The sequence below is a fragment of the Raphanus sativus genome, chromosome 6, assembly GCF_000801105.2.
Source record: "Raphanus sativus cultivar WK10039 chromosome 6, ASM80110v3, whole genome shotgun sequence".
NCBI lineage: Eukaryota > Viridiplantae > Streptophyta > Magnoliopsida > Brassicales > Brassicaceae > Raphanus > Raphanus sativus.
In genome coordinates, this window is record NC_079516.1 from 51,692,073 (window position 1) to 51,707,830 (window position 15,758).

The window sequence follows — 15,758 nt, forward strand, 5'->3', positions numbered from 1 at the left end:
GGAGGGATGTTTCTATGGTCTGGTTGCACAGGCTGCTGCTCTTCCTTTTTTCTCGTCCTCAAGAATCTCTTTTGAGAATGCGCTTGGGTTGGCTTTGATACAGCTTTGCAATGCCACAAATGGATGCACACAGTCTGATCCCTGCAACAACAATTTAGATATCCAATATCCTTGTGAAGCTCACTATATTACGGTTTACATTATCCCAAACAATCTAGAGTGTTTTCAATTAGAGGTGGTTTACCTTTTCTTCAGGAGTGCTCATGAGAAAGCAACGGGAAAGTCTCAGTGAACTGAGACCCGCAAGATCCATTACGCAGATCTGCTATGCAAGGACAACCCAGGGCTTTCTGTGCCTTGGCTTCAAGCGACTGATGGAAATTGATGTTTAGTCAGCTAACTCAAGAAGCTTAGGAATAAAGAGTAAGAGAAAGTAGGAGGAGTAACTCTCATTCTCATTGCCACCTTCACCAAATGCTGCAGCTTCTGTGGTATTAAAGGAGATTACGTACAATGATGTCAAATACCACTCAGAGAAGAACATATAAACTACAAAGAGCTTATATAAACCGGACCAGAAGATGTAAACTAGCGCTGATAAATGGTACTCAAGGAGCTAAAACAAGTACAAATGCATTAAAGTGATAGCTGGGATCTCTAACTTCTGGTGTGCCACCTTTACTCTACCTAAAAATGCATTAAAGAGATCAACTCGTTATGTGGCACCTACTTGTGGAAGGGATCGCTAGAGGGACCCCACACGGTCAGAGTCTCATGGGAGGAAGTTACTCACTCTAAACAGGAAGGCGGATTGGGGATAAGGGATCTCATTACCTGGAATAAGGCTTGTGCATTGAAACTTATTTGGCTGTTGTTTTTCAGGTCTGGCTCTATCTGGGTAGCTTGGTTCAAAGGGAAGTGCTCTCGAGCAATCTTTCCAACTTCTGGATCCTGAAAGAGAAATAGAAATACTCTTGGATGGTGAATAGGCAGATTAGACTCAGAGATCGTATCTACCCCTGGATCATATTGAAAGTAGGGAATGGAAGAACCTGCAGATTTTGGAATGATAACTGGAGCCTTTTGGTAATCTTCGGACTTCCTCAATGTCAGACCCTCCACAAGATTAGAGATCTCAGAACATGCCAAGCTTTCCGATCTTCTATCACTCCGGAAGCTGGTCTCTTCCCCCTGCTCGTTCAGAAGCTCTCGTTGAGCTATGAATAGTGCATTGATGGAAAAACCTCATCTTCCTACTCTACTGGCTAGTCTACAGTCAACTAAAGCATCACAATACTCCAGTTCAATGGCACGGAATTGTTTGGTTCAGCAGAGGCCTACGAAGCAGAATTTCCTTACCTGATATTTTTGCAAGTACCTCCCATCTGCCTTCTTTGTAATTCTGGATCAGAGAGCAGAGATCACTTATTATTCTTCGGATGTCAGTTTTCCTTCTCTCTTTGGTCTCAAATTGCAAATCGTCTCAATATAACCCCGTCACCGGCGTGGAAACATGCAGGGCACGCAAAGACTCTCTTATCCTCCTCGTTTGGCAGAATCAATACAACACAAAGGTAGCCGAAACTCAAAACATGAGAAGGAAATAGAAAGAGCCATAACAAAAAACAGTTAGTATTTGCAGGGTTTATTGCAATTTCAAACATGTATAGTAGTCAATGGTCAAGAGAACTGAAGATTGTACATGTTATCAGATTCATTTGAGAGAAAGAAATTATGTAAAGTAGGGTGGGTGAAATGAAAGCCTACCTGACCATGAACATCACCGCAGACCGTGAAATGCTTGCCATTAGGTACACTGATATCAACCAGAGAAGGCAGCGCTTGCAAGATTTTCCTTGTCTGTAATACAATCTGATATGCATACCTACAAATATAAAGCAAGTAAACTATGAACAGATGACCAAAAAAATTGTGTTAGTTTAAGTTCAATACTACACGAGACAACACCAACCGTTTATGCAATGTTTTTTGGTTCTTGAAATCTTCCAGCATCTGTTTCACAAAGTCCAAAGTCAATTCCTCTCCCTCGATTCTAGCACCAGAATATTGTGGTTCAACCTCTGCAAAGAAGAATCTCAGTAAGATTGATAAGGGGTTACAACCTCTATAATGTGACAATAGGTAGAAGATTGATTACTAGTCTAAAGGCTACACTCAACCATTTATCAAACTACTGAAACCAAGACATGGCATAACAAGGGAAGACAGAACCAAGGGAAGACAGAACAAACAACACAATAGAAAGGTAAGCAAGTGGACGGAGGATACCAATTGTGTGGAAGTCAATGGACTCAGCCACGGAGATCCTTTCAGATACGGGTACAGAGATTGCTTCTTCAAATTTCAGTTTCTTCACTGCTTTCTCGCACTCTCTTAGCTTCCTTGTCGCATCAGGGTCATTAGGAGAAATCCTCTTAACCTTAAAATATAAAAATAGTAGACTATGTCAGCGATACCGTACACACAAATCTCTATCAAATAAAGAGATCCCACCACTAAACTGTTCCCACATATATTATCAAATGATAAAGTGGCTAATACAAAACATTACTTGCTGGAAATCCTTCAAGGCATCCTTAAACTTCCCCATGGCAAGATAAGCAGCACCACGTCTGTAATAGCCCTGTGATTACAGCAAACAAGACCGAATGAAAAGTGATAATAAAAGAATAAGAAGCATATCCTCATAGTTGAAATGATACCTTGGAGTATTTTGGATCAATTTCAATGGCCTTTGATGCATCCTGTATGGCACTGCCATATTCCTCCAGCTTTGTGTGAGCAAATGCACGGTTTGCCCAATACACAGCGTTATTGCCATTGAGTTCTATAGCTTGTGTATACAGATCAATAGCCTGGGAGAATTTGTGACCTGCAAACAAGTACCAATACTTAGCGTGCTGTTTTTAAATCCCCCCCAAAAAAGAGTATCCCACTAAAACAGAGTCGAAACTGAAATTAAAAAAAAAAACTGGTTCTGTTAGTGTTTTTAAAGCAAAAGTACACACCTTTGAAAGCTTCATTGGCCTGATTCTTCATCTCCTCGGCCCGTGAAACATCAGAGTTCTCATTCTTAGCCTCCATGTTATCTCGATTTAGGTGTCTTAGTTATCGAACTGACTGTCAAGAAGCAGTATATAACTAAGGTCTACTTTAACAGTATGACGCACTAGAACGATAATCAAAATACTCAAATTCAATAAGTTCTACTTAACAGAGGAAGCTGGCTTAAGAGCTTTAAAGATTGCAATTAATACTCTAAAAAAAAATGAAGGTTTTTTCATATTCTGCATCGTTTCTAAATTGCTAACGACGAATCCATGGACGTAAGAAGTCGATAAGCACATTTACAGACCAATTCAGTGAAAGATCTATTAGAATCAAGATAAGATACAACAGGACAACAACAGAACAGAAGGAAGCCATGTGTTTTGTCGGAAAATCACAGAAGCCCAGTTAATTATTGAAGGTAGACTTGGTACCTGAAAAAAAGCTCAAACTATGGGGGGAGGGGACAGCGGAAGAGTGTGAGACAGGTTTAAGAGAAGCTTTGACGTAGCCAGCAGCCACAAAAGAGTTTATGCGCTTTGAAGAAGGGTTTTTGGAAAATATTTTTTTTTCCACTAAATTATTAATAAAAAAGACGAAGAGATATGTCGAAAATTCAAAACAATATTTAATCTCTATAATATTATTTGAGAAGTCAGTTTCATATGTGTGGCGCTCACGTTGATTTTCATGATGGTTGATTACGTGAATACCCTTAATGAATTAATTTTAGTTATACCTAATTATCATTACTAAAAATTGTTTAGTTTCCTTTTTATTAATAAAGCTTTAATTATCTTTTTATTATAGTTTATTTATTTTATAAACCCATATATATAGTAAAAAGGAAATATCTATAAAATATATAGATTTTGTATATACATAAATAAAAAAGTGAATATCTAATAATTTTCAAAATATATAGGTGTATATATATAATTAAAAAATATTTAAGATAATTTTTAAGAAAACATATTTTATAATGATTATATTTTTGATTAATTGATTTTAAGAAAATTAATTTCAAACAACGTAAAGTGATCATCTAATATCATTAAGAAAAATTATAAATTAAAATTATTTTTTACCTAACTTTCATTGATTAAATTATAAAATGTATTCACAATTCTAAACAAGTGATGATTTACCAATTATTATGATTTAGTTTTTTTTTAATAAATATTCATATATGTACATGAATTTTCAAATATTATAAAATATTTTCATGAATGCAACTACAATATTTTCTGTGTGTTTTTATCTTTTTTAAAATTAAACTTACCAAATTTTATAAGATTTATAAAATATATTACAAATATAAAAGGATGAACTGAACTAAATTAAGCTAAGAATAGTAATCCAATTTTAATATTGTTAAAGTAAAAAAAATAGTTGTCCAATTTGAAATAATAGATGCAAAACATACCCAACAATAAACACTTGAACTGTCCAAAATATTATGTTTGAAATAAGATATCTAATTAAGATGAAAACACACGGATATATACAACCTTTTGAATTTCTGGGTGTAATTACCTTACGAATTTGAAATTAATCAATGAAGTTTTGAAATATTTCTGAATTGGTTTGCTTATTCAATTCTCAATCTCTTAGCACATTAATTTATTTTATATAATTTTCTCCAAAATAACATATATTAATATTTTAAAATATTAGAAGTAATTATTAATGCAATTCCAGCTTTATATTTCTTTTCTCAGAAAACATATATTAAATTATAAAAACTTGTATAAATATATTTACAAATCTAATAAAATGAACCAAACTAAATGAAATTAATCTAATTTTAACTTAATTAAAAAGTGTTGTTTACTTTCAAACCAAATATGGAGCTTAACGATACCATACATGAATTAATCCAAATTACTATAAATAGAATCGTATATCTAATTAAGATGAGAACATAGTGATACTTAATATTATTTTCATGATATAAATTAAAATAACTTAAAAATTATGAACAAATGTATAGATATATCTATATAATGATATATATACAATTCCCTTTATTCATCATAAATATAAGTTATAAAGTTACTTGAAAGTTATAAGAAACATATGTAAATATTTTACAATTATCATGATTTGATTATTTTATAAGTATTTATTCCCGTGCATGAGCACGGGAGAATCACCTAGTTTACTATATATCGAAAAAGTAAGAAAATAGTTCCGTTCCATACGTAAATATATCGAGTGAAGTGCTCAGATACTCTTAATGAGGCAAAAAGTGATCTAGCATACTCTCACGTGATCTGGCGTACTCTTATGTGTTTTGATACTCTTCCTTTTAATGGTCAATGTCTAAATTATCCTTTGTGTCTAAACCAATCAAAATCATTCTCTCTCTTACTCTATCTTCTTCCTTTCTCTCTCCACTGTAAATTTCAAACCCAGATTTAATTATTCCATTCAAATTCTATTCAATTTGGCATTCATCTTCTCCATTAATTCATTTTGAAGAGGTTTAATTTCAAATTCGTATTCACAATTAATTGATTAAGAACAATGAGTCTCGATCTATTTGAATATTATTTGAATATTCAAAATACTGATATAATTATAAATATGAGTCTGTTTTTGTATGACAAAAAATATAAAAAAATGTATCAAATTATTTATTTGATAAAAAATTAGAAAACGTAGTAAAACTTGGTATACCTATAACTGTACAACTTGGTAAAATCATAATGTACAACTAAGTAAAATTGTGTAACTAAGTAAAATGATACTAACTAAATTGTATAACTTAATATAACTATAATGGTAAAACTATATAATTTGGTAACATTTTATGGTTAAATCGTGCAAGTTCATCTAACTTGTTGTTAATCATTTTGATTTTTACATGAGATGACGAGTTCTTTCACAAACATACACTTTGATTATTAAAAGTACTATTATAAAGCCGAAGATGGTCATGAATGAAATCCAAACGAAGGTAAAGGTAGTTTGTATGCTAGTGGACAAAATATGCAAAAAAATGATCATAAATCCATATACAAATAGGTAAAATTTGAGTTATATGGTAATAAAATCTTTGATACCATTGAAAAAACATAACAACATCTTAAGGTAACTGAGCCAGTGGAAGATGTTGTTATTCGAGATAGAGATAATATAAGTATTGATTTGGATAACGTGGAGAAAACTCAACGTGGAGAGCATGTAAAAGATTTAGTTGATTGAGCATCACATCATAACTGTTTTGAAATTACTATTTTGAACTGTGAGCTCCGAATATTAAGAACTCTAATTTGTTTCGATTAAAAAAGTGCATACTTGTTCTCGTAAATATTTAAATTCGGGAACCTAGAAGAAAATACACACCACGATTAGTTGTATCTATTATTCAAAATGATTGTTCAATACGATAAAAAAACTAAATAAAACTTAGTAAAACTGATAAAATATAAAAATTTGAAGAAACAATTTTTAATTTGTTTGGTTGCTTATAAGTATTATGATTATTATTTGTTAGTATTTTATGATTTAAATTTACAATAATTATAGTTAATTTTTTTATCACATAGTTGTGTACTACATAATAGAGGAAATACATTGTTCTTTTATGCTTTTTATCTTAGTGTTGTCCTTGTGACATCAAAAAATTTATATATGCAACAAAATTAATTATGTCACAACATGATTTGATGGAATTTGATTGTAGGAAACTAAATAAAAGTGGTATAACTATAATATAAATCTTTTGAGTACAGTAAAACTAAAAAAAATGCAAAAAATAGAAAAGTAAAACTTTGAAGCTTTTTGTAAAACTACAAACTTGGTAAAACATCGACCCAAAAATGCTGTAAAAAAATTTCCCGCTCAAATTTCAGAATTTTCCCTCCAAAAAATTTCTTTTTTTCCAGACCCCAAAAACGAAGTTGGCAACTATAATTGCTTTAATTTTTAGAGTTTTCTCATTTCTATCATCTTTTCAATCCTCTCACCTCATTTTCTCTCATCTCATTTCTTCTTTTTCATCTTTCTTCACATAATCTGCAATTTTTAGATTTTTTCCAGAAAATAGTGATTAATCAAGAGACAAAACTCTGAAGCTACAGGGGCGGGTGTATCATCCAGAAGTTCTCCAAATCTGATTCAAACCCTTATTTGCAATACTATTGATGTCTTCTTGTGGTTTCTCAAATGACCATGTGGATTAAGGACCCAATAATGAAAGACAAATATTGATAGTTGTATGTTGTCTTATTGTTACTATCATGGTACTTCTGAGATTTTGGTTGTACAATTAATCATAAATTCTATCAAACTAGTTCAGTGATGAGTTTTTTAAGTTTTGAAATTTGACAAATGAAAAATGAAAATTCTGACAAAGTTTACCGAAATGTACAAACAGAAAAAATATTAAGTTATACAAAGTTTGACGTACGAAAATGAAAATTTTTGAAATTTTTTACCTAATTACACAAACATGAAAAAAAGTAATACTAAATTTTACGAAGTTTGACAAACAAAAATGATGTACTTAACCAAAATTATTTTAAGTTACACCAAATTTTACAAACATAAATAACAAACCAAGTAACATAAACACAAACAATAAAGTTAGTGTGTTAAAAGAAGAAATTTTACTTCTTAAGACAACTATGAAAAATGGATGTTGAATCCAACTATGGAAATTTTTAAATATAACAATATGATATCTAAGTTTCTTTAAGTTTTACAAAGTTTCAAATATTTATAGCATCTAAATTGTTACGTTTTTCTTAGTTTCAAAATTTTAGACAATCTATATTACTTAGTTTCACTTAGTTTCACTTACTTATACATAGTAATGAATCTTAATAAATTAAAGTTATACAAAGTTCCAAATTCAAGAGATGCGACTGTTGCAGTGAGAAGACGTGTGAGAGAAGTCGTGCTTCCTCAGGGAGTCAATCAAATTACCCTTAAATGGACATGCCACTGCTTGAATCATTAATTACATAATTTTTCTCAAACTAAATATTATCATTTTCATTTATTATCTCCAATACTGCTGGTTGCTGTCGTTAAATATATACATTACGTTTTGGATATTAATCATTTCTTGCAAAATACAACAATAGACTATATAAATTTCGTTAAGTTTTACATATTTTTAAATATTTATACAATCTTAATTGTTACGTTTTTCTTAGTTTCATAAATTTAGACAATCTAAATCACTTAATTTTACTTACTTATACATAGTTATATATCTTAATAAGTTAAATCCAAGAGATGCGACAGTCGAGGAGTCTATCAAATCACCTATAAATGGACACGTTTCTGCTTAAATTTGGGTGAGTGGTTCATTAAATTTCAAGGGTTTATCACTTATACAAGTAACAAATAATTTACGAGATTTCTCTCACACAATAACCATTTTATTTTATCAAAGTTAGACGAACTTGGCTTCTCTCCCTCCTTCAATGATTCATAAGATTCTCTACAACGTAGCAACGACCAGTATCCAAGACTTTGGTTGTGCACGGATTTTTTTTTTCGGGTTAAACAAAATTGGAAGATATGATTACTTCTACAGATCGGCAAGTCTCATTTACATGAATGACTGGCTAGACAAGGTCAATGATGTTCGAATGTTCAGAATTAGTTGCTACCGTGTGGGTAATCCAGAGGCCATATACTTGAGAGGTATGTATGAGTTTTTCATCCTCCATTTAGTTGGTAAGAAAAAAATATATCTTGCTGCTGAGAGAGGATGCTTGTTGGCCCTATTTGTATATGGTATGATGAGCTTAGCCTTTAGTGTTGATGATGGAGGATTGGTTCACAACTACCATGCTTTTACTCGTCAACATGTTGATCAGATGTTTCAAATCATTAATAGTTGGGAACTCACAGGCCATTGAGATTATGAAAAACCTGTCATGTTTCTATCTATGGCTGAAATGATAGATCCTAATGTGACATATGATTGCTGGTGCTCCAGAATCATAAAATTAGTGTTTGTAGTCTCCCTAAATGGATAAAAATCACGGTGGAAATGCGATCTTTGTTTCTGGAATTGTGCAGCTTGTGATATACACTTGACTGCTCGTGCATTGCCAATTGAAAATTAATTTTATCTACTTTTAATAAATTTCTGTAAATGACTCTTCACATTTTGTAATTTTTCTAGTTATATCTATAAACTAATGTTTTAAAAAAAAAATCAATAAATATATCAATAACATCAACTGTGTCCAAAAATTAATATAATAAAACATTACAATCTAAAAGTATGCATTAGTTCAATTTAAATAACTTGTATTAGATACAATGTATATTCATACAATAATATTAATAGGAATTAATTTCTGTACAGTTACACCAAGTTTACAATTACACTAGGTTTTACAAAGTTTTCGGAAGTTATGGAGAAAGAGATCCGAATTTTGTGGATCAGGTCTGGATAGTCCGCGAAATAGCCCTGGTTGGGTTGTAATTATGCAAGTTTCTGTTGGTTTCATGGTTTTTTAATAATTTTTCTGATTTAAATAAAGATATATTTAATTTCAAATCCGGTCAGTTTCGGACAGGAGTATCTCAGCTCTTTTTTTTTCGGGCAGGAGTACCTGAGCGTTTGATTCAAATATATCTCGTGTTCTATGGGCTTTGGGGCCCTAGCAAACACGGGTTTGTATGTAAGTCATGAGTCAAAGACCGGTTATTTCTATTAGTAAGCACTGAACATATTAGACTTTATATTGAACGGTTTATTTTGGTTTAGTTAAACCGTATAATCTAGTTACTAAATAGACTTTATATTGAACGGTTTATTTTGGTTGTTAAACAGTGTAATTTAGTTATGTACTAACATGGTGCAAAATTCGAATCGTCTCCTGATGTTTTTTCATCAAATTGAGGGTCATCCAAAATGAATCCGATTAGTTTTTTTTTCTAGATAGAGAGATGGCTTCTCTATTAGTATATTTGCTCATAGAGAAGAACACAAATCTGTTAACATGAAATTTAACTATTATCCTTTTTTTTCCATCGACGTTTTACGCTATACACATAAACATACAAACAATTTCGAAATCAAGAAAAAGAGCAATGTTTCTTGATCCTTAATCTTCCATCTCAATGCTTCTTTGTTTCTCTTTCAGCCTAAAATTAAACACAAAGTTATCAATACTATTAAAATCCAAAATATGTATTGGATTATATATTTGTATAAAAAGAAAAACAGAGAATCAGAATGATATATACCGCTTTGATCGCTTTCTCAACAGAATCCCATCCAAACCGGTCAACATAATCTTGAACCGATTTTCTAGCATCAAGACTCATCATCTGTAAAACTCTTCTCTGTTCATCTGTATAATTCGTTCCTTCTCCAACATGCATTCCAAACTGAACATATTTTCTCACAAAATTTGAGTATATGTAAGCTGCACCACTGAACATTGGTAACACCAACCACATGCAGAATAAAAGTTTCAAGTATGGCCAAAACGGTAGCCTGCAAAATACCAAAGAGAACAATTAATATTTTATATTAGTCTTTATAACATATTATAGTAGTACTTTTGTATCTAAATTCTGTAACATAACTTTAAGAGGAGTATCATTATTATTACCAGGCAAGGACTCTCCAAATGGATAATTCGAATATTGTAATTAAGGAGTAAATGATCCAATATGTAAGCCATTGTTGATCATCTAACATCGTTGGACTCTCTATTGCTCGTAACGATGCATACCTGCTCATTCATTGAGGTAATAGTTATTTATTTTAATATATAAAACCTTTAAAATTTTATTTACTTACAAAGGATAGAGAAGCATAACTCCCGGCCTGCATGCACCAAGAACATGAAAATGTTAAATGAACTTGACAAATCTTATGAGACAAAAAAGTAATTTGAATGAAATACATACCCAATCAGAGCATCAAAACGTTTTGCAATTACAATAATGACACCCATTTTTGAGCGTTTACTCTGTTCTTTCCTGAAGATTTTGTTTATGTCTTTGAGCAAACGTCCTTAGCACTATGGCGTAGGATATATACACAGAAGTTAAATTTTCTTCAAGCAAGAATCTTTTGTGAATCCATGTAACAAGCAAGGTAAAGAATCTCCAACCCATTGATACATTTCATGAACTTATATATTTCTTCTATGTTCGAAGAAAAAAGAATCGCAGTAATTGTGGGTGAAATTTTGACATGAAGGGAAAACTAAACTATTAGGTTTAGTACAACTCTCTTTAAATTATATTTTAATATTCATTTTATTTTAACGAGATTCTTTTCTTTGTGCACAAGAGTTAGTCATCAATAACTCATGCATTAACTACTGCTATTGGACATATTACACAACTTGATAATGATCATTTAGTCTGCGGCTTTGTGAAATTTGGGTAATTTACTTGTCTAATCTGAGTGTTTATATGATCTTTCTTTCCCATGTACATATATACTTGTCTTCATTAAATTAAGTTCATTAGTATTTAGTGATCATTTTATGTGAGAAAGATTAATATTTTTTTTTTGTCACAGAGCTGGTAAAAGTAACATTTATGTTACCTCCTTTTCTACGCAACTCTATACTTTTCTTTTCATTTTTATCTTATGTGATAAGGAGTTTTCTTTTGTCACTGGGCCAGTAAATATGTTATATTGTTTCACGCTAACTATCAAGGAAAGAGAACTAGAGCATCAAATTTCAAAGGATATTAAGAAAATTTGCGATGAAAGTGAATCAAATTAAGCCCTACCGAATCTCAAGTTCCTTCCTGAAATTTTCCACAATTTTAAGCTTAATTTGCTATGGATGTGTATATTTTAGATGTTGCTCGTGGAGAAAACTGAATAGAACGTAAATACAAGGAAAATGATGGCGGTATGGGCAAAACACACAAAAAGAGTAATTAGTTTGCCTTTTGTAACTAAAATTATTTAATGCAAATCTATGATAGGGTTTATGGACAATGACTACACATGTGATAAGTAATCGTCCTTGGGCTCTCTTCTCTCATTTACTAGATTAGTTTCATCTTCTCTAATTATATTGTCGCCTACATGATGCAGTTTCTTGCTTGTATTATTAATATGTGGATGATATTACGGCAAAACAATAAACTTCTAATTTTTAAGATGCTGGACTAATCTATTTTCCAAGAATAAGACTCGAACATAAGATTTCGAAAAGACGAAAGCAATTAAGCCATATATACACTCTCAGATTGCCATTTTTATCGAGCAATTTGTTCTTAAGACAAACCATTTTTATTTTCTTACTCTCTGCGTTTAATTTTTCTTTTTGGTCTAAGAATACTACTACTTTTAAGTTTTTAATTTAACTTGAAGATCGTACGTTAGTATCTAAACGTAAACACAAATTCAAATTGTATAAAAGAGAAACTAAACCTGAATTCACTCATTTATTGGCTTTCATGGATCATGGTAGATGATAAGTTGTAAAACTTCAAATACAACCACTATCAAGGACGGAAATTCTTATCATACCATGTTGGGTTAAATTTGGTTTAATTGGAATACATAATAATTCAAAAAATATAATAACAATAATATAATAACAATAATATAATACCAGCTCGATATTAATGTATGAGTATGGCAATAGAAAGAAAAGAAGAAATAAGAAAAGAATTTACCAAAAAACGAGAAGTTCCAAAAGTTGATTCTGATGAGAAACAGAGCCCATACCTCTCTTTTTTTTCCTTAGACATGAAAGAAAAATTGGATGGTCCTCCTTGAATGCTCTCTATCCCACCCAATCCAAACCCAACTCTCTCCTTCTTCTTTATTTTATATTTTGATATTTTCTATTCATTAATTCCCATCAATTTTCAATTTGCAATCTAAATGTGTACATAGGGAATTAAAAGAATTAGGTATGAGATTTTTTTTAGAGTTACTGTCCATTTTATTTATTTATTTTTCTTTTTATAACATTTCAGTTTGAATAAAACTACCAAACCTTCTGTTTTTTCTGCAAGTGGGTTTTAAATACTTCCAAGGAAATATTCCTTTTAAGAGAAACTAGATTTTGACCCGCCCTTTAGAGGGCGGGATAAAGGGCGGGATAATCGTTTTGTTCTAAATTTATGCTTTTATTCAATTTTTCATAAGTGTGTTTAGGCATGAATATCTGGATTGAGATCGATTGTCGTTAATAAATTTGGTTTGGTCCAACATATATATATATCAACTACGATAACGTATAATCTTACCGACAGATTGCGTGGCAAGCAACCGTTAAGAGGGCGGGTATGTTTCCTTTGGACGGACGGGATTTGTTTCCTGTAAAGTTTAAACATCAAACATTGTATAATTTGGTTTTGAAGTATAATCTATACTATTATAACGATGCGTAATACTAATTCGAGTTACACGTTTTAGATTGTAACTCATGTTTTGATAATATACCGAGTTAAATAGTTGAGATTTTAATTTATGTTTTGAGAAAGTGACAATGGCGGATATGTTTCTTTGGCAAATTTATGTTTGTATATATTATGTGTTTCAACATAAAATGTATATCAAGTGTTTTAATGATTTATGTTAGAAGTTGTTTTTTAGGTTTATATTGGTTTTCATATATACAAAATGTTAGTATTGTGAATGGTTGAAAAAAAAATCATTTGATTAGAGAATAAGTTATTTTAAAGTTTTATATTTGTATTTCAAAAAACTTATTCTCTTTGGTTATTTATGATAAGTTTGTATTTTACTTATGTTTAGATCTAAAACTTAATTATAAGATGTTAAAAAAATTGAAAACTTTGCTTTGGTAAATTTTTATTATGTAAAAAATTTAATAATAATATCTTCTTTAATTTACATATATATATATATTCATATGAGATAATTAAATAATATTATAGATGAAAAAAGAGGTTGATGAATATGAGATATTTAAATAATAATATAAATAAACTAAATTTTTTAATAAACATAGTCAATATTTAAATTATACTTGAAAATAAAAACCTTAGTTTACAATGGGGTTTGATGAATTGTTTTTTTAATATTGGGTTTAAGCAAAATGAGTCTTAAGCCCATGAGTTATATTAAAAAAATCCCATAAGTTATATTCTATGTAACACAAACCAAAGTCGATTCCGATCGTTGTTCATAAAAAAAAAGTCTTCTACGATCTATGCCGATTCAGCGACCAAAACCGGAGGACACCGCGGATTCGTTGCTCTCCAATATGAACATGTTCTCTTTTCTATCTTTGTTCTTTTACGAATTCATATGTCAACTGCGTATTTATTTGTCTTTGGCTTTAACTGGTGACCATTAAAATAGGAATATGAATGAGTAGGAAAAAAATTGCAGGAACAAAATAAAAGAAATGAAAAGAAAAATTTATTACTTTTGTTTTTGTTACACATAACAAAAATTCTTCATAAATGGTGTAATTTTTAAGGAATAGATAGGAATTGGTCATTACCATTATTCATAAATGATGTAATTTTTAAGGAACGCATAGGAATTGGTCATTCTTTTTGATTCCTTATATCACCGGTTAGAGCTTTTTTGTTTAATATTTTAGTAGAAATTAAATCTGTTTGTTAAATATTCTTGTTTCCTAATTATTATTTCAGGTTAGATATTTGAGACAAAACATCACGATTTACCAAACAGAGACCGATTTAAAACAAAAATACATGGACGCGGCAAAGAAGAATTGATAAAGAAAGGGCCATGGAAAGCCGAAGAAGACGAAGTGTTCATCAAAGATACGGTCCGCGTGAGTGGAGCTCAATTCAATCCAAAGGTCTTCTTCAACGCACCGGGAAATCATGCCGTCTCCGTTGGTTCAACATACTCCGCCCAATCTCAAAAAGTATACAACTTAATCCAATCCATGGTTTTTTTATTATTCTTCTTCAGTCTTTGTTTTGTTTGCCTAAACTTTATATGTCTTTTAATAGGTGGTTATTCTTGGCGGATGAAGAGAGAATGGTGATCGAATTGCAGGAGGAGTTTGATAATCAGTTATAGCAATCCAAAACGTCAAACAAATGAATTCCTTAAGAGGAAGACAGGTATTTTGAAAATTTTAAATAAAGAAAAAATATATTTCTGTTTGTTACCTTGGATTTTTCATTTTTCAGTTTGTGTGTGTGTGCGTTTTAGTTTCAGAGATTTGCTTTGGTCGAGTTTGATCTTGTTGATAATTAACATTTGAGTTCGGCTCCCACTTTTGGCTAATTTTAAATAGTTCAGTTAAAATTCATTTTGGATAAAATAACGGATAAATAGGATAAATTTAATTTTTTGAATAAAATATATTCAAGTGATTCAGTTCTATCAAGAAATTAGGATACTTTTAAATATTACAGATAAAAAATAATAGAGTAACCTAGTTTTTGGGCAGTTCGATTTATAAATAATATTTTTAGACTATTTGATAACTTTAAAACTAAATATAATTAATATTTTTAGATATATAAAATGTGTTTGAGATATTCGGATACCCATTTGATTCTTGGTTTGATTTTAGTTTTTCTATTTTAGAGATGTAAGAACCATTCAGATATTTTGTTAAATTGATTCGGTTCTGTTTCTGTTAGACTTTGATTCTCGATTTATATCCTGAAGCTTAATTATATATATATATATATATATATATGTATTTTATATTTGATAAATAATTGATTTAGACTTATTTTTAATTATGGAGTGTATAAACAAA

At 30.7% G+C, this 15,758-nt stretch overlaps 2 protein-coding genes and 1 long non-coding RNA gene across 7 annotated transcripts; 1 reads left to right on the forward strand and 2 right to left on the reverse strand.

The window, feature by feature from the left end:
- Positions 1-447: 447 nt before the first annotated feature.
- Positions 448-3,643, reverse strand: LOC108808830 (serine/threonine-protein phosphatase 5). 5 transcript variants are annotated; one of them, XM_056989232.1, is made up of 11 exons: positions 3,504-3,643; positions 3,030-3,141; positions 2,724-2,893; positions 2,573-2,644; positions 2,290-2,440; positions 1,973-2,081; positions 1,360-1,885; positions 1,053-1,280; positions 835-951; positions 576-687; positions 467-486 (listed from the first exon to the last, which is right to left on the reverse strand). In XM_056989232.1, the coding sequence occupies exons 2-7, from the start codon at positions 3,103-3,105 to the stop codon at positions 1,681-1,683; spliced, it is 783 nt and encodes a 260-aa protein (XP_056845212.1). In that variant the 5' UTR covers positions 3,106-3,141; positions 3,504-3,643; the 3' UTR covers positions 467-486; positions 576-687; positions 835-951; positions 1,053-1,280; positions 1,360-1,680. The 5 variants fall into 5 exon arrangements, with proteins under 5 accessions (XP_056845214.1, XP_056845215.1, XP_056845211.1 ...); XM_056989234.1 differs by lacking the exon at positions 576-687 and having other exon boundaries at positions 448-486; positions 1,053-1,191; XM_056989235.1 differs by lacking the exon at positions 576-687 and having other exon boundaries at positions 448-486; positions 1,053-1,270.
- Positions 3,644-10,077: 6,434 nt separating this feature from the next.
- Positions 10,078-11,051, reverse strand: LOC108834592 (HVA22-like protein f). Its single transcript, XM_018607921.2, has 5 exons — positions 10,966-11,051; positions 10,856-10,882; positions 10,665-10,787; positions 10,294-10,546; positions 10,078-10,191 (listed from the first exon to the last, which is right to left on the reverse strand). The coding sequence occupies exons 1-5, from the start codon at positions 11,010-11,012 to the stop codon at positions 10,165-10,167; spliced, it is 477 nt and encodes a 158-aa protein (XP_018463423.1). The 5' UTR covers positions 11,013-11,051; the 3' UTR covers positions 10,078-10,164.
- Positions 11,052-14,387: 3,336 nt separating this feature from the next.
- Positions 14,388-15,299, forward strand: LOC130496781 (uncharacterized). Its single transcript, XR_008935944.1, has 2 exons — positions 14,388-14,906; positions 14,995-15,299. It is a non-coding gene; the product is annotated as an uncharacterized LOC130496781 (long non-coding RNA).
- The last annotated feature ends 459 nt before the right edge of the window (positions 15,300-15,758 follow it).

What these genes read in the sequence shown, in the direction of transcription:
- LOC108808830 (XM_056989234.1), bottom strand. Translation starts at nt 3,105, where the DNA reads ATGGAGGCTAAGAATGAGAACTCTGATGTTTCACGGGCCGAGGAGATG. An exon ending in GGCCAATGAAGCTTTCAAAG is followed by an intron (nt 2,894 to 3,029) that starts GTGTGTACTTTT and finishes ACTTGTTTGCAG; the next exon opens with GTCACAAATTCTCCCAGGCT. An exon ending in CAAAAAACATTGCATAAACG is followed by an intron (nt 1,886 to 1,972) that starts GTTGGTGTTGTC and finishes TTATATTTGTAG; the next exon opens with GTATGCATATCAGATTGTAT.
- LOC108834592 (XM_018607921.2), bottom strand. Translation starts at nt 11,012, where the DNA reads ATGGGTGTCATTATTGTAATTGCAAAACGTTTTGATGCTCTGATTGG. An exon ending in CGTTTTGATGCTCTGATTGG is followed by an intron (nt 10,883 to 10,965) that starts GTATGTATTTCA and finishes TGGTGCATGCAG; the next exon opens with GCCGGGAGTTATGCTTCTCT. An exon ending in TTGAGAAAGCGATCAAAGCG is followed by an intron (nt 10,192 to 10,293) that starts GTATATATCATT and finishes GTTTAATTTTAG; the next exon opens with GCTGAAAGAGAAACAAAGAA.